This window comes from Anas platyrhynchos, chromosome 1, assembly GCF_047663525.1.
Source record: "Anas platyrhynchos isolate ZD024472 breed Pekin duck chromosome 1, IASCAAS_PekinDuck_T2T, whole genome shotgun sequence".
Lineage (NCBI taxonomy): Eukaryota > Metazoa > Chordata > Aves > Anseriformes > Anatidae > Anas > Anas platyrhynchos.
The window spans coordinates 107,765,152-107,787,813 of record NC_092587.1 but is presented as its reverse complement, the minus strand read 5'-3'; the positions used below and the strand labels follow the sequence as shown (position 1 = coordinate 107,787,813).

The following is a 22,662-nucleotide window of genomic DNA, read 5'->3' as shown; positions in this document are numbered from 1 at the left end:
TTGCTGTGAGAGTTTTATTGCTTTAATTGCTTTATTTTACTTCTCAAGTAATATAAACATCTCTTTATTTACTTCTCTTTATTTGTCGTGTATCAGGGACCTGTATTTTCTTCAATACATAAAGCTGTGTTATGTCTTTTAAAGAACATGTAAGCAGAAATTCTACTTCCGAAAAGTAGATACGAATAATTTAAAACGTACTGCTGAGTTTATTTTTGAATGTATATAAAAAATGTTGCATTAGTCATATCTAAGCCCCCTGATCTACAGGAGGTTTCAGAAACCTCTTTGTAAGATAGGAGTGCAGAGCTTTCAACAGTTTTAAAGGAGTTTATGAATGAATGTAATTTCATTTAAAAAAAATCAATAAACATGCAGGGTCATTTTTCTTGTCTCCAGTTTTATTTTATTTAACTTCATTCAAAATGTAGCTAACCACTAAAGATTTTATTAAGAAAAGCTTTGTTTTCCCCTGAGGAAATATTCTTTTCCTCAGAAGGGCTGATGTTCAGTTCAGCACAAGAGTCACGAGCATCTTCTTTCAGTCCTTTTCCTATTATTATTCCCCAAGAAACAGTTGATATGTATGCTAGAGAAGGGCAAGTTAAATCATCAGTCTAAGCTTGTATTGTCTTACCTGTAAAATCACCGTTGTAGTAGACAAATGAAACTCCTTGAGACTGGATTTTCTTCCATTCTATTCTTAGGCTCACCCCTTTTGAAAATTTGTGCTTGCAACTAAGAATAGCCTCTAAGGAGGAAACAAACAAATGAACAAACAACAAAGGAACAAAAAGCAAAAGAGAAAGTTAGAGCTTTCAGCATTATATTGGTACACAATCAGGTTCCATAAAATTAACATTCCCCCTTCATGTATCTTGAGCAGTCAGCAAGGCCCAGATCTACTCCTCACAGCGATGTCATCAGACCTTATCCAGATTTATGCAACTACAAAAGGGAAACAGAAACTACTAATTTCCCCATTAATTAGGTGGCCTTTGGATCGGAATTCACATGTTGGATGAGCAGAGATTCTGTACTACTACCCTCATATTATGTTTCAATATTTTTGTCAGTGAGCAAACCATTATTAAAAAAAAGGACACTGACCCAGTTATCATCCATATTATGAATTACCATTCAGAGTTCATTATCAGTAGTTTATCTGGTTAAATACATAACTTAATGCATATGAAAAACACACCAGTAAGATGGTTAAATATTCTATTATTTAGTTACAATTTCACCTTGGTTATTTTGAGGGTATGTGGATGGTGAGAGTCTGCTTCATTAAGGTTATCCAGTCAAGGACTTTTCCAATGCAAAATTGATAATAATAAGGGAGCAGCAACAAACAAAACCAGAGACACAAGTATGACAGACAGAGCACCATGACAAAGACCATCAGTCTCCAATTAAACTGATGGGCCTGTGGTGCCAGCGAGTGCAGTCTCTGTGTCAGCAGTAGGAAAGCCACAGATCTCAGCAGTGTGTTGGCGAGTCCTGAAGCACGTGTGCCTGGAATGCCAGGCTGGAAGGGATGGAGGGGAGGGGACTGACATAACTTGGGGCCAGCAACTGGGGTCACACTGGGGGTGTAGGCACCCCTGAGCCTATGGCACTGGCTGCTGGAAGTGGTGTGTGGTGTATGTGCCGTGTTTGCATCTTGCCCCAAACCTGGTATGCCTGTGGGCACGTAACTCACTAGCAAACCTCAGGCTGGGTGAACTGTCAAGTAGGAAGCCCAGGGTCCAGGCAGGGGTAGCAGGGCTATTCAGGGGATCCAAGAACATGCATGTGCTTCTGAACCCTGAGAGTGTTTGTTGTATGAGCACTTCCACCAATGAACTCCAAACACCAAAGTGAAGGAACGATGCTTGGTATTCTACATTTAATATTTTACATGAGCCCAGGTAGTGTTCCATGTGGGTACTGATGAAAGCAGCACTTTGTATGTGGCAGTCTGCACATGCATCTCTGGTACACACACTGAGCCTTGCTGCTGACTGAACCTGCAAAAGGAAAAGCAGCAAATGCGTCTGTCAGTTTGGGACAAAGGCGCCCAGGACTCCAGGCACACTGGGCTGGGCTCCAGCAGCCAGGCAGTAAGACACCATTGTACACAGAGGCTGAGATTTCAAGAGTTGCTGATTTTTACTATGGTTGCCATAGCTGGGTAGAAACCAGACCAAACAGGTCAATTGTTCTTTCTCCCTCACAGCAGGGCATAAGCACATGCCATCTCTAACATGGAGTCTGCATCATAGTAGCTGTGGCCTACGGTCAATGCTAGAGTTACAGGGGAACTGAAGAGGGAGAGAAGACGTGAGCTGTATGGGCGAATTATCAGGAAAAACCCAGCATTTCAGTAGTTCCACTGTCAGTGGAACAGCATGCTGGAAAATGTATATATTTTCTTTCCTCCAGCGAAAACCTTAAGTTAAAGTATTATTAAGAATTGTCTGGATTCTTTCCTCTAATACTGTTTCCAGCCACACATCTGACTGGCTCTGAATCTATTAATAAAGTGAACTTTAGCATCTCCCAGGAGTTTTTGCAAAAGAAATAAATACAGCATTGATCTCAACTGCTCATCATCCAATACAGGGCAGAGCATCATGGATCAAAGGCCTTCAAAGTGTTGGCAGTGCCTCTCTAGTTTTCAGGAAGCAAACAAACATCCACTGATCAAACACACAGTCCGTCGGCATTAACTGTCACCCTCCTTTCCAACCTCAGCAAAAAGGGCTGCAGTGCGATTAAGAGGTACCAGCAGATCTACCCCTTCACCCTTTTGTCTCATTTCCCAGGTCTGTTCTGTGGAGAAACAAAATGTTTCAAAGGGGCCGGGCTGGTAGCCTTGAGAATCCCTCATGGGGAAAAACTGTCCAGACTTGAAAGAAGAATTGGGGCAGGAGTGCATTCTTTGCCAGAAACATGTTACACATGCACTGGCTGCTACGAAAAACATGCTGTGCACTCAGGAAGCCTGAGGTTCCTGACTTCAGGTTGCGTGGATGGGTGGAGGCTTCCTGAATCTTAAGATTTGCTAAAGTTTCCTTTCCATTTTGTTTTTGTATCCTTCTAACAAAGAAAAGCCATCATTCAAGCTCAGCTTGCTTTTGCTACTGACCTTGTGACAGCTGGCAGGGCCCATGAGCAAGTCTGTGTTAGCTGACACAGAGACAACTCAGCTGAAGTGTTCTCAGCTTAACAAGTCACCTCTGTCCTGAAGGAGCTGAGCTGCTCCTGCCTTGCATGCCACATTATCTTCCTTTCAGAAAATGCTAGTATCAATGCCCTTCCACTGATCTTATCCACACAAAAGGTATAGAAAGGAAGATGAGGAATAAACACGGAACGGAGACACCATAATAAAATCCCCCCTTTAGTTATAGTTCCCTTCTTCTCCTGCCTTTTTTTTTTTTTTTTCTTCAGTGAGAAGTATTTTCCAGAACAGGTCTACTTGATTTTCATTATGGTGGACCCACAGGAAGCTGTGCATCAGCACACGGTCTACCAGTCAGGGAAGAACCATCTTGGATCTTGGAGAGGTCTGGACAATGTTTACTTTTGGATGTATGTCTGGTCCAGGGCGATCATTTGATTAGCCCTCCTCAACTGTACCAGGAGTTGGAAGAGAAAAAAAAAACTCATTTCAAATCAGCTGCATTTGGATGAATAGCTAAGTCTATCAGCTGCTACTGTTCCCTTGGTGCTGCTACACATAAAGAAAAGAGCAAAGCTTTTAGTTATGTTAAACTGATCTCACTCTGTTATAGAAATAAGAACAAAGTACAAGCCACACATTTAAAAAAAAAAAAGAGAAGACAAAGAAGAGAACATGAAGCCCATCAAGCTTTAACATTACCTCAAGAGCTCCTCTCTCCTCTGTCTTGTACTGAGCTCTAAATTTTTCTTCCTCAAAGGTGACAAAAATACTTAATACATCTGACAGTTTCAGAGATCACTATTTCATCATTATCTCAGACAGATGAATAAAGCCTAAACCTCAGCAAACAGTTCTTTTAATTCCCAAATTCGCTCTCTCTGCATTCTAAACAAATGCAATAAAAACAAAGAAACCCATAGCCTACAAACCTTATATACCTACACACTACTAGCATCTCTTTCTCACCTATCCAAACATCAGGTTTTCTTCCTTGCCTCCTTAACTTCTGTATCTGATTATTTAAAGTGATTGCGTTTACAGATAATAAGTTATATCCATATATTTTAAAACAGAGATTATAGTCACTGGCAATTAAAAATAGTCATTAAATTACAGATACCAAGAATAGCTGATTTACAATTGTTCTCCCTCTATCTCCTCATGTCTCTCTTTAAAAAGATAATTAATGTCTCTCTTTTCTATCATTTCTCAGCACTTTACATGGAAGGAAACCAGACAGATGCTACAGAGTGGGATATCAGGACTGAGAAACAAGTCACAGAATAGGTGGAGAAGGACCTCTGGAGAGCATCTAGTCCACAAGTAACCTAAAATGGGGTAAAACTAATGTTACAATAAGAGTCAACAGAGAGAGTAGGAGCAATACCCCACAGGTAAAAGGAACACAATCTTAACTGCCCAGCTGTCTACATAGTTTGCATGTATTTATCCCATATATTTTTAATCAGAGCAATGTGCATACCGTACCTTTAAATTCCTCTGCTTTTACATTTTTGTTATCTGTTTCAATAGAAATTCCAGTCGCCTTACGACCTGCAAGGGAACAGAAAAAAAAAAAGACAATTCAGCAATAAACTTGTACTTTCATAGGTGCTTCAGTAGTTACAATCAATGTTTTTGAGATTTCCTTACACAGAACAGATTAGATATTCTCTGCTAGAGGGCATGGGGACTAAGAGTTAGAACAGGGCTGGCCACGTGGGTGGCCTTAACAATTCATATCTTTCTCTCTATGTCCTGGCACCTGTAAAAGAAAATAGTAATATTTCTCTTTTACAATGGCATGATAATATTTACATGTGAGAAATACTACATAAACAATAGGCGTTGTTTTATACTGTGGCAACATCTCAGTCTGTTTTTAATTCTGGAGACTTTATTAATCTGTGAGTGTATTTTCCATGGTACTTCTATTACAAGGCAGACTTGTTTAATAAAGAATACCACGCACTACTTCTCCAGGATAACACATGCAAGCAGTAACTAGCAGTTACCTCAAATGCTTGTTGAACTGAGAAGAAAATATGAGTCAACATTTCTATAGTTTCATATGAAACAGATAAAAAAAAAAAAAAAGGAAAAGAAAAAAAAAAGAAACAAACAAACAAACAAAAAGAAAAGAAAAGCATACATTCTTGGAATTTCAGTATACTCAATACAAGAGAGACCCAGAAAAAATGCATGAAATCACCATTAGCCCCGCATTGATCCCCACCAAGCTACCCTCTCCCTCACTGCATCTCATTATACATCTTCTCTTGAGAGCTGCTCTCCTCAAGAAAGGACACCAGTGTGCATTCCCTCATGATTCAGAAGTGTTCCTACAGGGCAGAACAGTCCATCAGTTTTTCTGGTTACTCCATGGCAAGCAACAAGCCTACCAAGTGGTTAAAACTGCTTACTAAAAGATAAATACAGTTCCTTACACAAATTTACATTATTTTCAAAAGCATCTCAAATTCCAGTGGTTCAGACTGGTTTTGAAGACAGCATGGATACTCATCTTACATCCCGTTTCCTATGTCTGCATCAGCCAACCGAACAATTGCTACAGAGGGTATGAACAACTGAGTCCCTCTCGCCATCACCAACATTTAGAAATATGGCTGGTTCAAAATAAGGGTGTAATGTGCTCTGACTGACAGAAACTAGTTTAGCCTTACTCCGTTTAATCTAATCCCATCTCACTATTTGCCTCCCTTGTGTGTACAGACCTCCTTTATTCAAGAATCAGTTTCTCGCCCCCCCATTATGCATACCAAGGACATCCAGTGTTGATCTGAAGACATGCATCGCCTCATGCCGCATCCCCACAGCACCCCACTGCCAGCACCTTGGCACCCACACCCAGTACACCTGCACTTCCACTCAGAGTTGCTGCTTCCTACACATCTCACCACCTCCCTCCAAATGAAACCCTAACATTTCTCATTTCTACAAGAATATTGCTTCATACTTGGCAACAAAAAGTGAATTTTCACATGTGCAGATTATCAAAGGATCCAAATTTGTGTGTTAACTGTGCTGTCCTCAATACTCTTTAATTGTATTGTCATCTTTGTGTCACTCCAAAATAGTTACAGCAGAAGTCTGTAATATGAAAGTATAACATGAAAGTAAATATAAAGTGAAGACGACAGTTCAAGCAATGCCATTTATGTTCCCTTATAATACTGAAATAGCAAAAAATATTTCCACTATAAATAGTGCGTGCAAATTTTTTCCACTCGATCCAGAAAGGAAACTTTCTTGTTGGACTTCTAAAAAAAAGAACACAAACCACAGAAGGAACCCCGCTGACACCAGAGGGAAGCCCTCCTCTCCTCCAGCACCTCCCAGAGTTACAGCTGCTCCTGCACATATGCACAGAGCACATCTCCGATTTTGTGCAAGCCTGGTCTAGAATAAGGGATGAAATACTTTTCCTTTATGTTTGTTAAGCCTTACTTAGGTTTATGGGAAGAAAATAAACTTTTTATTTTAACCCGAACTATACTGGTTCTAGAACAATTAAAAAAAAGCATCCTATACACCAACAGATAACAGATCACGTTATCTACTGAAACATCTTCCTTCATGTTCTCATGATGGGGGAGACAATTTTGTTCTGAGGCCCTGATAACAGATTAACACTTAGGATGTCTAGGACATGTTGGGGGAAGAATTAAAGCCATTTATAAATTACTGGCACATCAGCCATCTCTTTCTGGACACAAAACAGCCTGAACACATGCAGTTCAACACTTTATTGCATCCACTGTTTCACAAACCTGACAATTCTCTCTCTTCCTCCGTAATACAGAGGTCATGAAGCTCACCAATCTTTAAGTATTCACAGGTTAGAATGCACAATAAGAAATAATATTTTATAACTTCTGGGGCAGGATCATGGCACTTATTTGCATGGAAGTTATTACTTTGCGCAGTTTGTATTGTGAGCTTGCAGTTGCATCAAGTCTGTATAATTCCTCTTGCATCAAGGGAATTACGAATGTACAGGGACCCTAGTATGCAATGCAGTATGTACAAAATATGCCAGAAAAAAATTAAAATCATACTCAGTATGCACACAGCCCTCCTCATCACACACAAACCACACATAAACATGCTCCTCTTCAAGCAGTGCTAGAGTCTGAACTGTAAATTAAGCTGGTGCAGAGAGGGGTGACAATCAAAGCTCGATCAAGCAGAAAAACAGAAGAGGTCTTCAAAGCTAGAGTACCTCTTCCTTAAAATGCCCTTTCAGAAGTGTCTGCCAATTATTCAGAATCCAAGACTCAAGCATTGCATTTTAATTCACGATATAAAGACCAACAGAGAAAAGATGACAGATTACTGTACCACCAAACTTTTTGTTCATCAAATACTTTTATACACAGACTTATTCCCCCCCCCCCCCCTTACATGGGAGCAGCTTCATTTGTTTAGAAATAGGCCCACAAAACGCATGCTTTCCATTTGATAATCCCTCACACAGCCGTAAACTGACGCTGGAGGAATCAAAGAAAAGCACATTAGTCAAACCAAATCAAAGGAAACAGTGGTGCCTGGAGGAAATTACATGAGAAGAGAATCAAAACAGAGTTATAAGTACAAGAGAAAACGCAGTCCCTCGGTGTTTGTTTTGCCAAGTTCTAAGTAGCAGGTGGCCGAGGGCAAAGCTGAACAAAGGATTTCAGAGGATGCTGCAAGTATAGGAAGTCCGATGTCCCAAGAATAAAGCGATAATGCAGACAGCTCTCTTACCGTACTCCCCACCAGAGAACAGGAAGCTGACCATTACATAATCAAATGATACCTTGAGTCTTGCCATGATCTTGTCATTTAAACACCCCCAAGGGGCTTGGCTCTTCCGTTGCCGAATTTTTCCCTATGAGAAGTACCCATAGATGGCATAGTCCATAAATGAGGAACAGGAGAGGAGAAGCTACCTAACTTTGGACAGAATTTGTGTATCACCTCAGAGGAGATTAACTCCCATTCTTCTTAGGAGTCCAAAATATGGTCACTGCAACTGAAAGGCTGCCACCCAGCTCAGGGTAGCACTGGCAGGTTAGAACAGTGTTACCTGGAGGTGGGTGGAAACCAGGGCTCACACCACAGGTCTGACCCAGCCATGTTGCTGTTGCCAGTTGAATGTTTAAGCTGCTTTTGTCTTCCATCCATTCTTCTTGGCGAATGCTAGCCTCCAGCAATCATGCTGGAGGGAGATCTGGAGTATTAACAGCCTTCATCACTGCAAGAGTCTCCGGAGTGTGCACCAGAGTCCTTAACTAATCTCTGAAATCAGTGATTTATGCACCAAAATGTAGCCTGAACTGAGTGAAGTAGCCTCATTAGGAAATATAAATAGGGCATTAAGTGCTCAAACTTCAGACGAGGGCTAAAAGAAATTACCAAACATGATGGGAAAAAAGGGAAAAAAGCTCCACTTCCATCCTTCATTTATCCTGAGTTACAAATATTCTCGAATCTTAATAATGATAGAACAGGATTTACTTTGGGCAGAGTTTATGTTTCACAAAAAAAAACCAACACCCTGCACACCTTTAGCCACAGAAAACAAATAAGGTATTAGTCTCAATTTACGCAGAGGCTGTAGAGTGGTAAGAAAGAGTCCACTAAAATGCAGATGTGGATTGCAAGTTTATAGTTTACTAGGTGTGTTTTGAGTGCGTAAAGCATAGTAATCCAGGGAAGAAGGCACATTTTTGGGTTGACAAACTGAGTCTAAAACATAAAAGGAACTTAAGGGGTTTCTCAGTCACCCCTGTGCTTGTGTCGTAGCTGTCAGCAGCACTATTGTAGTGTTTTAGAAACTGCTGGACTTAACCAAGGCAAGTTTTAGTCATGTAGGCACTGGAGCTGGTGGTAATACATACAGCTCCTGAGAGCATCTAACACACTATGAAATATGTGGCATGATTTTAAACACTCTTACTGGCTGATTAGGACATAGCCCTTGTTGATGTTTTTAACCACAAAAAAAATACATACTAGAGATCCTACCTCATGTACATGTGTTATCCACACATCAGTGACAAACGAGAAGTTTTTCTACCAGCTTGAAGAAACTGCTTTTAATTTAGTTAAGTTTCTAAGACCTTACAGTTATAAGGAAAACTGCTCCTCAATATGATGCAGTGCTGGTTTCCTGGCACTACAAAGAAGTTGTTCTAGTTGCATCTGTGCTCTGCTAGTGTTTGAATCTGAAGGAAAAACATATGACTAGTTATTTTCACTCCTTAAACAGTACTAGAAATGCTGTATGTTGGCCTTTACTCCTGGGATGACAGAGGTACAGAGGCAGTAAGCTTTTAGATATTCAGAAGGGACAGAGAATAAGGGGATAGGGGAAGAAATTTATAGGCAGAGTAACAGCCTAACTTTTATGCCACAGGATATATAACTTTTCTATAACTAGATCATAATCTTATGAAAAGCCTTGTAAGGTACTTTGATTTGTGCACATAAACACCTGATAGCCTTTCTTCCTTCCCACACCTCCCCCTTTTCTACAAGGCCTCTTCTAATTCCTGATGAATTTCTTCTTCATGGAAAAATGGACTAGTTTTTCAGAGGATGGGAAGAGACTTTGGAACTTAAACCAAAAAAACTGCTAAATCCAGTTATTTGGTTTGGCTTCTCTTCTGGAAGAGCAGCTATTAGAAAATTAAAATTCCAACTCTATAGCTGAGTAGTATATGACACAAAAATTGACCTTTCCCCCAATCCCTCCAAAACAACAACAAAAAATTTCCCCAAACCCTGTGACAATTTTCCCCCTTCCAGCCCAGGCTCAGAGCCATGCACTGAGTAATGGAGTAATTCTCCCCTCTGTCTGCTCCCATGAGCAAAGCCATACATTTGAAGCTGATAACAAGGCCAGCATCCAGATGGTAGGGTAGTTAGCAATCTAACATGCAAACACATTACGTGTCTTGCTGGGTAAGTCATCAGACACTCTCTTCACTCTTTTTCATTAAAAGCTCTCAAATTAACAGCAAAGGTAGTCAGATTCAGAAGAAAAAATTGTCTACAGATACTCGAGACAAAGCAGTCAAGTTTTAAGGTACCTTGCCTGCAAAACCTATATCATAACAAAGCAAAGTGTACTTTAGGCTGGTTTCTCAAAACATTTCAGAATATTAGGTTATTTCAGAAGAAAACTTAGGTTAAAGTGACAAAGAGTTTAAATGGCCAAGCTGATCAAGTAGTTTTTCTTTACTAATTGTACATCCAGAGGTCTAGAACTTAATACAGAAATTTGCTGTTTTATTTAATATAGCATAAAAATAAAAATGAAAACAATTCTTCACACTCATCTGTTAGAGAAAGTATTTTTTAACATCAGTGTCAGTGAAACTCTGCCTTTGTGATGGAAATAACATGAGAAACAGAACAGAAAACCTCAGGTTCATCCAGCTGTGAGTTACACAGGGCAGTAACAGTGTTGTCAGAAAGACAAAAGTACATCGGAGTGGGATTTCTACCTGTATTGAAAGCTGGTATTGGATGATCTGAGAAGCTCTCAGTCCCACAGGAGGGGGAAGAGCTCTTTTGTTGTAATGCCTCAATTATGGAGCAGACTAGCAAAGAAGTTTTCATTCATGACGCCATCCTAGGGATGATCTAATGCTCAGCTTCATGTGAACTGCTCGGTACAATATGAAATTGGCACACCAGCCGATGATGCCTTTACTTTCAAGATATTTTTACTTAACTAGAAGGTCAAGAATAAAGAGAAACTGTGATTTTCAGAATGAATTATCTGAATTTACCAGCAGTGGTCCTGAGATTTAAGATCATGTTAGTGATTGTTTCTGAGCACAGCCCCAAGGACGGTCAGGCCTGGCAAGACTGAACTGGAAGTGCTTGTAGAGGAAAAAGCAGGGAATAACAAACAAGCGGCATGGGACAAAACAGGGGGAGATTATTTAGGTCAGCCTTTCCAAGGAAACTGAACACCAAAGTAAATGAATTCCAGAGAAACTAAACAGCCTCCTAAGTGCTTTCAGCAGACCCAACACAAATTACTGTGTGACATGGTGTGGGAAATTAAAAAAAAAATAATAATTATAATCAAAATGTAAAATTCCATTCCCTTCAAAGTTTGTTTTTTTTTTTTTTTTTTTTGGCCTCCTTTTCTCCTCCACAGCTTGCACAGGTTCAACGCAGTGCAGACTGCAACCCAGCAGACAGACAATCCAGAAAGCTTATGTTATTAACCGAGCATTCATAGCTCTGACTTTCACAAGACTCAAACCCACTGCTCCCGCTGTCTCCATGGAGCCTGTGACACCAGGGTATGGGGTTTTGTCCTGGCCAGGCCCCACAACAGGGCCGCTTTCCCGCTCACTGGTGCTGCTCCACAGCGGTTTCCACAGCAACCAGGCAAGGCGCATAGGCAGGCCGCAGGCAGGGCCCCAATGCTTGCTTTGAGGTGGATCCAGATGCTCAAAACTTGTGTTTGGTGCCATTGGGTTAAAAAAAAACTATTAGAAGGGGCTACGCAAGGAGATGTCTCTTTGCCACTGCTGTCGCACACGCCTCATGTAACATGCAGCAGTGGAGTTGAAGAAATGCTTCAGCCGAACACTGGCCTGTGCAAATACCTCAAGAAATAGTCATAGCACAATGACCGAGTTTACAAAACAAGGCTGGGTCCCTGGTGCAAACCGGCATGGTCCTCTGAAGTCAATAGTAGCAGGCTGATTTACATCTACCGTAAAATCAGCCCTGAAATACAGAAGAGCTGGGGAAGCGGAAAAAACAAGCAATCCCCTCCAAAAAAAAACAACAACCCACCACACAACAATTAAAAACAAACAAACAAACAGAAAACCAACTCAAATAACCCACAACCATCAAGGTCACATTTCGTGACAAGTTTCGTAAGTTTCATGCTAGATTTCAGAGGTCTGCACCAGGCTCAAGTGACTTTTGCTGGAACTGCTGGGCAATTTCAAAAGGATAAACACTTTCAAGTTGGGCATTTATATACCTGCAAATACACACAAACCTAAAAGAGCCTGAAAACAAATTTAATTTGCTTTCCAACTGTGACAGCCAGCATTAGTTATGATTCCGGTATACACCACGTAAAACTGGAGTTCCTGCTTGCTCAGAGCCAGAGGAGTCATCTAACTCCCTGAAGGTAAGATCCTGTTTCCAGATTCAAGGAAAGCCATCAGGCCTCTGGGATTTCCACACATGGAAGTAGATTTCACATTGTTTCAGTGAGCGAATGTCTCTTTCAATTCGTAGTCTCATCCATATACGCTGGAACCAAATTTCCTGTGCATCCTCAGTCCCTTCTCAAGTTTATAACAGTTTTTCCCAGTAGGTCTTCTCAACCCCTTTTGTGATTAACCTAAGCATTTCTACAAACTGCACTGCAGAGGATGTGTACAGATTAAGTTCTGGCTTTTAACGCTAAAGGAACACATAATGAGCCAGAACTGCACACTGCAGAGATCCCAAGTAGCAGGTGGGATAGCTCATTAGAACAACTACACCCAAACGTCTCATTTTCAGGAAAGTAATAATCAAAACCAAGTCAGCATTGTTACATGTCCCCCACTGAAAAAGGTGATCCATCTGAAATCTGGTGGCTTAAAAAAGTTTGTCTCTGAAGCAAGCATTCACCCAGAATATACTTCTACGCTAACAGGGAACGGATGCAAAAACAGCTCATTGGGGTGAGTTTTTAAAGAGGGCTCTGCACAGGCTTCCTTACATTCAATTCTTGCTGACTGGGATGACTTCATTCTAGCTAGTGTGCCCATTAAAAATAAATAAATAAACAAACAAACAAACAAATAAATAAATAAATCAGTCTCACCAAAAACAGTGGAAACACTCTTTAAATGGAAAAATGGAAATACTCCGTGAGAAGCTGTGTAATGCTTTGTGAATTTGGGATTGAGACATTTCCAGTAGGTGGGGGTGGGGTGCCATTTGACTGAATTTCATTTGAACCATGAGTTTTAGGGCTGCATCTTGCCTTGATCAGCAGCAGTGAGCTATGTATTCTTTTATTTATTTTTTCTTCTTTTTTCCCCTTCAGACTACAAACCAGACTCTGCTAATATGAGCTGCAAGCACAACGACCTCTTCTCTCTTGGCCAAAAGAATCTGGTGAACCCTTCCTAATTATCTGCATACAGTTTGCCAAATTAGCTCATCCCGTTTTCATTCACACATGATCCCTTACGCTGCCAAGTTCGCTCAATTGTCTCTTCCTGCCAGAAGCAGCTAACAGTCATGTTTGATGGCTATTACTTTCAACCAACTTTGTGGTTTACAGTAGAAATACACATCTTTAGCCTTAATTCTGCAGGCCTTTAATAGGCAGATTAGTTCTTCAATATCTGATTTTACAGGAGCACCTTCTGGCATTTTTATTTGAACAGGACTGAACCCACTCTTTTGACTCAATTAAGGCTGTTATGTATCAAGAGGAGCTAGAACAAACAGAAGATGTTTTGCACACTGAAAGGAGAAGGCTGATTAGAAGAAATCCTCCGGAAGCCAGAGCTAGGAACAATAGGTCACAGTATAATAGGTGCCAAATTTTCCTTAAAGGGGATGAAGAGGGTAAAAAACAAACAAACAAAAAAACACCTTAAAGTCTTCATCACATTAAAAGCTATTCAATCAAAACAACACATGGATATTCAGATTAGAAAACACTAGAAGAACACTGGAAAGTTACACAGGAAACAGGAATAAACACAGTAACTCTGTGCTTTATTTATTTTTAAACCAAGCATAAACGTTAACTCAGTAATCATCCCAGCTTTTCAACAGAAGAGATGTGTCAGGAGGCACATCCTTGAGAGTATTTGGGTAAAGTTAGCTAACAAACAATTCTGCAGCTTTGCGTCAGAAGAAGCGCAAGCTTAGGAAGCAAGCTATCGTGCACAATTCACTAGTTTGAAGCTTCACGTAATATGTTTTGATTATCTTGTCAGCCAACACTTAAACTGAGAAAGTACCAGCTCTTTCACTGTCACAGAAGTGAAATGAAAAAAAAGATGTCAGGAATTACATAATATAAAATAAAAATAAATAAATAAATAATCCCAGGGCACAGAATAATTGTATAGAAGACAAATAATCTTGCCAGAATCAAACAGACACTCTTGTCATAATTCAAAGACAAAGATAATACCAGGAACACATAGAGATAGGAATTCTGTATTATTTATGCCATTAGATATTTTTAAAATAAAAAATACCTGATTAATGATTCGGACCCCTGGCCCATCTTCTCAAGTGCAACAAGTGCTTAAAAATCTGATGGTTACAACAGCTGTATCTGGAATGCTCTATAGTTCACTTAACGTATATACTATCAAAACCCCGTATTACATTTCTAAAATGCCTGCTAGAGGCAATAGATCAACACGTTTCATGAAATCATGACTTCTAGATAGGCACATAAGCAACTCTAAATTGTTTTGCCATTTGCTTTGCCTACTTCTGCCCTGTATTATCTTTATAATCAACTCCTCCTGAGATACTGATACTTTATAAACTCATGTGACACTATTTTTCCTAAACTTAACTTTCCAGTAGAAATAAGACTAAATATAGACTAAAATATAAAACTAAATAAAGACTCCAGAGTACTCAACTCCAGTTAACTGATTTCAGTTCAAGGACCTCTCTTTTTGAGAAAGGTATCTGAGGAACAGTCCAAGGACTATGCTGGCATAAAGATATATGCTGGCATTATCCAGGCAAGCACATATCAGCATGAGCACTGCAATCACATTGAATCCAAACACAAAATGAGGTCTTCAGATTTCAGGTCTAAAGTCACAGAACAATATTTTAGTAAGATGAGGATCTGTCCCTTTTACCTATGTATTTCCACTGTTGTTGAAGGCTGCTCATCTTGCATCGAGCCCACAAAGTACGGAACTAGCATCAGCAGAGAGAGCTCTGAATGGTCAGGAAGCCAAGAAAGGGAACAAGATGGTTTGTTGAATAATAGATAGTTACTTCTATTTCTCTCCTAGAAAGGGAACTCATCACCACCTGCTCACCACCATTCTGCACAAAGCACCTCTGTTAAAATAAGCCTGTAAGTTTTTATGCTTTGTGTTGCTATGCTGTGAATGCCACATTATGTTTTAAAGCAGCTAAGGACCAGGTTTCTTACAAGACAAAATGAATTATTCTTTCATAGAAAAAAGAGTACCCACTTTAGAGCTTACACCTATGTGAATCCTTGTAGCCAAGTCTACAAATACCTTCCACTTAAACAGTCTGATTACATAGCCAAGCCCCTTGACATATTCAGCTGTATGAGATTTTTGGAAACCCTCTGTCCACCCTGCATGTTTCCCATCCCAAAGCAGTGGCAGCTAAAGGTCATGGATTATCTACTTTTCAGTCACTGCAATTAGCAATTAAAAATAATCAGATTTCATATTACATTGATGCTTATAAGTCTTCAGCCATATGGACAGCACTCCATACATTTAAAGGGATTCAGATGCAGCATCTAGCCGCAGGATTGGAACCTTAACAGCAAAATCATGCTGTATTTTCTTCTGATTTTCAGATTTTTTACCCCATCCCAAAACTGAAAGGGTTTTAGTTCCTAACCTGTCTATATTTTCAATAACATGCCTGTAAGCAGGGTTACTAACACTTAGTCAACTTCTGTATGTACATATTGGCCACAAACTACAGTTAGTTCTACTGATATTGTTGATATTATATTGGTGTTATCTCACTGTCTTTGTATTCCATGAAACATGAAGATAATTCAGCTTCAAAAGAAGGGCAAATTCCTCCCTACCCCCTCCCAGTATTTCCTTAAATGTTTGCAACAACTAATCTCTGCTGGAAATCACAGATACAGCATTGCTTCAGAACCCCTCTCTGCTTCCAAGTTGACCTTTTGCTTTGTGAGCAAAATACAATAAAATAAATCATACATTAACATAGAATCAATTGTTAAAGGTGCCAATAGGACCCAAATTCAATTTTGCCTGCCTCCTCCCCCCCCCCAATAACTAGATGAAATTAAAAACTGTTTTGTTCTGAGTTTGTCAAATACTAGGCTAATCATAAATACTACCTCATTCCCAGTTTTCCAACACAGTGTAAAACAATCTTTTGGTTTTAGTAGATTGTTACATAGCTATTAGATTCAACTGTTTTTCCAGTAAAAAAAAAAAAAAGAAAAAAAAAAAAGAAAAAAAGTATCTGCCTTAAATTTTTGTGATATTTTCCTAAGAGAATACAAGCTTTCTGGGATTTTTTTTTTGTGGGTCTGAAGACTAGCTTAAAAAGGTTAAAAAAAAATCCTTCTGAACTGCTTTGTTGTTCCCTAGCAGACATTAAGTTTGCTTTAACTCAAAAATATTCTGCACCTGCAAGTCTCTCAGCTGTATATGTAAGAATTGGCCATACCAACTCCTCTTTCTCTATTTACATAGTTTTAAAAACTTTGCACAAACTTTGTTGAAAAGCTTATAAACAGACATCACTTAATTATTCTCTCACAAAAGTCAATGTGTTCTCCCAGCAGCTATTTATGTTAGAAAACTAATGCATATTGCAAAACCTGGACAAAACCTTTGTAGCAGTGCTTTCTCTTCCCTTCCTCCTCCTCCTCAAAAAAGGAGACTAAAAATCTGAACACAGCTGGAAAGCAAACAGCAACTGTGTGGGCTGATGATAGTAGAGGACTTGGCTAGAGATACAACTGGAACACAACTGAAACAAGAAGTATTCAGCAACAAGGGAAATGCAGAGCTGAAAACAATTTTTAGTCCTGTCTCAATATATGCTGCTGATTCCCTGTTGATAATCAGCTTTCCCAGATGCCTCTTATGTCCTGGAACATTATTTACTGAAAGGCTCCAAAGACAAGTGCTATAAGTGCGTTATCTTCTGGAAGTACCCGTCATTTCAACAACACATAAACCCAACACAGAGAGAATTACGTTTACTTCTCATACTTGATACAGAAGTCTCCTGAAATGTTTTAATTAGTACTGGCTGAATCAAGGAATCAAGTGATGTCCAGGATGTAGGTCTTATATAGAAAAGGGAAAGAAAAAGAAATCGACTTAAAATAGAATTACGTGAAGGTCTCAGACTGTATTGCAAGAAGCAAAACCTTACCTTACACACATTGTTTTGTGATGTCTAAGCACACTTTTGCTACGGTACACATCTGCATACTGCTCTTTACCTCCTCTCCTGGGCACCAACTTTGATATTACGAGTAAATCTGGAGTCCCTGAATTTGTATGCTTTACTAGTCACTCCAATGCTACAAAAGCAGTTTCTTAAAAACCTTAAGAGCTCTTACTATTACCTAGCTGTCCCAACCTACCCCTCCCTCACCACTTTCACATTTTCAACTGCTGTATTCAATATGGAATTATTGGTTTCCTTCAATACTGATTTCCTTTCAGGACCCTCTCAAATGATTACAACACTCTTGTGCATCAGTAAATCACATTACACCTGGGAGGACCATTATGTTGGTCATCAGAAAGCACCATGGGCATTCACTGAAAGATGCAAAGAAAACTCAAATACTGACTGAAAATAAAACTTTTACATTTCATTCATTCACACACAAATATTTAAAGAAAGGCGTTTAAATGGAAAGTTATTAAATCTACTCATAGAATGCAGACCTTTTCTGCACAAACTTTTCCAATGTCTAAGCACTGCTTTTAATAAACTTTTAATTGGACTTCATGTGGACACTGGGCTTAACCTGGTGTGACCAGCTATCAAGCTTGGCAAAGCCCTGCAGTGCCACACGCGAGGCCCCGGGCACCCTGGCCGCACACAGGCCTTGGCATTGTGGGGCCTGTGCACCTCATCCCCAGGCACTGAGTGCTCTCAGAAAGGCTCCTCCATTACTACCTGGGCAAGCAGCCTTGCCAAATACAGACCTACAGCCCACGGTTATTAAACACACAGGACAGCCCGCTTGAGTCACATTTTCAGAAGTGTTCACCACCAACAGTTTGAACAGTACCAAAGTTGTGTCAGTGCCTTGTCACGCTACCCAAAACCCCAGTCAGTCTGGAGTAAGGGAATGTGAAACAAGCCAAAAACAAGTCATAAATTTAAGAAAAAGCTCTTATCTTTGTGGTTTACCAGCTTCAAGACTGGGAGAAGGGTCAGAAAAATCAGTCTAGATGGCCCAATACTCAAATGGCAAAACCCAAGTGTTTGCTTCTTTACATCATTGTATAGAAACAGAATGGGTACTTGAGCACAAAAGCTAGCTATAACATGAGCCTGAACACAGCTACGCACACTATAGATACCTTTCCAGATGATGTGTTTTGGCTTATTTCTGTCACTACAGCTACTAGAAAGCTTCAGTTCTGAACCAGTGACAGGTACTGCCCACACACTCAAGTGGTAAGTTGCTATCTAACTCACGTAGTATTATCCAAGTTCTGGTCTTCTGTGCATCATTCCCTCCTATGTTTACAAGTATGCCAAGCACAAACATCTCTCCAACTCCAACCCAACTCCAGTCAGTATACAGTAGCCCTTACCATACTGTCCACAAGAATTTCTCCCAATTCATACTGGGCACTCATGTATGCCTCATATAAACATTTTGGTTTCTGAATTATATATTAATTTGAGCAAGACCCACGACTCAAAAATGCATGTTCCATCACTACCTCCAGTACTACGTTAGCAGTTTGCAAACAGCAAATGTAGCTGCTGTTGTTAACATTGTCTGGTGCCAAAACAACCCTATAATCCATCGCTTCCCATCCAGACCACGTTTTGTTTTGCCTTGAGCCTCATCCAGTGGTTTGGACTGACTTGAGCATATGTTAAACCCTTACAAAGTTAATCCTAATAAAAGCTAAGTAAATATCTATATTTTGAAACTTCATACCTGTAGGAACTGTTATTTCCAACTCAAGTCTAACCATTTCTTACTTTTTTAAACAGTCAGGATCAAGTTGTTGCTGTTACAATGCAAGTTGGAGATTCTTACTGAAAATTGCTGAGTTCAGAACTCGTGGAAAGTAATAATTCAAAAATAGCTTATAACCAGATTTCCCCAGTGTGTTTTCCCCTGCGAATAACCTTTGAGAGAAACTGGATGCCTCCTTAAATTCCTGTTAACCAAGGGGGGGCTACACTCATCAGCGGTTCAACAACTACTGCTGTTGTATTGCTTGCTGTTGTTCAGAAGTGGATATTTTTCCTTTCTTGCCTCTCCAAAAGCTCCTTCACCTCCTAGTGTATGTTAGAAAGTGACAAGTGAACGGGACCAGATGTTCAGCTGCCAAGCTTACCTTCTGCCTGTTTTTAAAAAATCATATCTAAGCACTAAAGTGCTCTACTGTATGCTGCTGTGAGCGTAAAGGTGACATAAGTCACTGAAGCTTTCCAGAAAAAGTGACTTTGGAAATACAGGTGAGCACAAGTGCTGCCAATCATCCAAATGCTGCTCCACTTTCATTTTTGGGATTTCCAAAAGACTACTATTTAGATGAAGGAAACGTATCATTTGTCTTGATTACAAGACACCATAATATTTGCTTTAAGCTTCCTGTGGTAGAATTACAGCACAGTAACGTCCAACGCTTCAAGAAAGATGTGGCGGGCTTTTCTGCTGAAGTGTTTTGTTGAAACGGATAGTTCTTAGAGAAGTAATCAGGATGGAAAAGGACATGCCAGAAAGTAAAACTAAGAAAAACGGTCTTACAAAATCAGTTTTCCTTGAGAGGAAGAGGTGACCTAACAGTAAGAGAGAATTACCAGTAAAATAATTGTCTTTCAGTTTCCACATAGTGTTTCCCTCAGTTTCCATTACAGCATTCACACCATTGGATATTAGCCACTAAATGGTAAAGTAAGAACTTAGCCCATCTATCTTCCCAAATATGCAATGGTGCTTTAATGTTACCGTGGTGGAGGAAGAAATCTCAACCAAACAAACAAAAAAAGCAGCAATAATATTGGGTCCCTGTGGATATATGTGATAGACTATCTATTTTAAGCAAGTGTCCTTGTTTTATGTTGTTCCATAACTTCAAGGGAACCTTAATTTAGCCATTCCATATGGTCCTCACAAATAGCCTGCAATGACAAATATGAATGTCTACCTCACACTTTAATTGTTTTGATGAATGAAATATTTATACTGCTGTGTGGATATATCTTAATAACCTTCCTTTACCTAAGTTTTCACACTGGACTGACCTCTAGCATTGTTATGAGAAAGTATGATACCACACTTCACTTACTCTGAGAGAAGTAAATGGGATTGCCTCTTGTAAGGACCTGATTACAGAAGACTGACTGTCTTCAGAAAGGCTCTGAGGGAAAGATGACATTTTAGTGTTGGTGGAATCTAAGTAGATTGTAACAAACTTTTAGATCCTGATTCCACAACTAAACTAATAATTGTTTCTGCCCCTCCAAATGCTCTGACAGCCTAAACCTACACCTCCCCATCTAACAAGGGAAGCTTGCTTACTGTTACTGCAGAAGATTTACATACATGTCAATGTCTGTCTTCGGTGAATAAGCATCACTATTTTACACTCCTATGAAATGGTATGAGAGCTGAATTTTCTTTTGTATTAGTTGTACAAGAAGATTCTCCCGTATATAAAAATAGTTGCCTCTTTCACAACCACCGGCATCTGAAAAGAAACAAAAGAACTTGGGGTACCCTTTGAGGAAGCCGTATGTAAAAAAGCTCTAACAATTTCAGTGTATTTCTTTAAAAACAGGTCTGTACACATGTATGCCCAATAACATTTGGGGTTAGGCAGTGGCCTCAGACAAGCTTGGTAGTTCTAAATCATGAAAGATGAGCCCACAAGTTTTAAGTCAGTTAACTAAAGAGAAAAGATGAAGTCAAAGTTCAAGCACTTGTGAGTTCTTCCTCTTTTGCTATGTCATCAGCCAATTCCTGCAGCAGAACCTGGCAGCCAGCATGCTGCTGCCAAAATACTCTATAGTAGGGAATTCAGATATCATAGAGGAAATATTAAAAATAATAATAATAATAATACTTGGTGTAATTCAGTTAAATAGCCAACAAGAAGACCTCATCCAGGCTCAATTAGATTTGCTAATAATACTGGTAATTTTAAGTCTCATTATAGATGCCAGATGCCCTGTGGTAATCACAATTACCAGAAATACATGTCCTGTGACATGAAAAAAGAATTGTTGCAGCATTAAAGCCGAGAGAACAGGACCTTGGAGGCCAAGCAACAGCAAAAGCAAGTCCACCACCTGCATACAATCACCTTAAACAGAAGAAAATAAGGGGAATTGTGACTGTCTTGACATGATAGTACAGGTGCTTTTCCTGCTTCCCATATGTAATGAATGAAGGCATTCATCTTCATTTTTTCTTATGCACGTCCAATAGCAGGCTTTGGGGCCAGTAACCTGAACTAAGGATATGGCAGAGTGAGCCAGGACCCAGCTCTGTCTGCTGGCCGAGAAGAGAGAGAGAAACCCTTAGCACAGAACAGCACTGCTTCTGGCTGAGTCCTCTCTGAAACAGAGATCCCTTCCCAAGTAGAGTGCCTAGATTTTAAGGGAGATTGTCTGGCTTGTACAAATGCAATGAAAGCCATGATTCTGAAAGTCTTTCCAATAAGGTCACAGCCAAACTTTCCTCTGAGCCCTGAAGATCTAACCAAGAGGCTGGAATTGCGAAGACACTAACAGAGGGAGGAGCCTGTCTCCTTTCCAAAGGCAGAAAGGTTTTCCAACCAAGTCCTCATTTTTTTATCCTTTTTGGAAGCATTCTAGCATCTTGTGCAGTGTCACCACAGTTCAAAGTGGGAAAAAAAAAAGTTAGGTTGAACATTTGAAACAAATGCCACTTTCTATAGTTAATTTTCATTTGCTTCTTGGTATTTAAAGCCATCTGACACCCTATATTATGGTGCCTGAGAGCCTGTGCAGGTTTGTAGACCAACCGCCATCTATAGCAAAGAAATGTCACTTCTTAACTAAAAGAATAAGAGAAGGAACCATCCTTGAATGTCTCTTTTGGGGCTGCCCCTGTTCCCTCTCCAAATAATAATAATAAAAAAGTAAGCAACATGGTTCATAGCCTTATTTTGTAGAGATCTTAGAGAAGTATGCAGCCTAGCAAGTTTAAGAAATCCCATCTCACCCAAGTATGGACTCTAATTCAGAAATCATAACTCCCTACAAAAGTTAATCCAGCAAACACAGAAGGTACGATGGAAGACAGGGGGCTGATAATGTTCTCAACATTGAGACAATATTATCATGTATAATATGGAAAGCACACTTTAAAGACTTCCAGCCCTACTGTCATTTCCTACAGCTAATACACTCATGCTTTGTAAGTTCTTGGGTGGAGATGTGACCTTTTTGACCTAGAACCTCTGTATTTGGCTGAAAGATTCCTGAGCGCTAAGGAATGTTTGCTTTAAAGCCAAAAT

The 22,662-nt window shown here is 39.8% G+C and overlaps 1 protein-coding gene across 2 annotated transcripts in view; it reads right to left on the bottom strand.

Moving 5' to 3' along the window:
* Positions 1–22,662, bottom strand: part of JAM2 (junctional adhesion molecule 2) — a 34,603-nt gene that overhangs the window by 9,514 nt on the left and 2,427 nt on the right. For both annotated transcript variants that reach the window (XM_038187800.2, XM_027449265.3), the window contains exons 2-3: positions 4,661–4,726; positions 638–751 (exon numbers count right to left, since the gene is read on the bottom strand). In XM_038187800.2, coding sequence (XP_038043728.1) covers positions 638–751; positions 4,661–4,726 — 180 coding nt within the window. The remainder of the gene's footprint in view (positions 1–637; positions 752–4,660; positions 4,727–22,662) is intronic.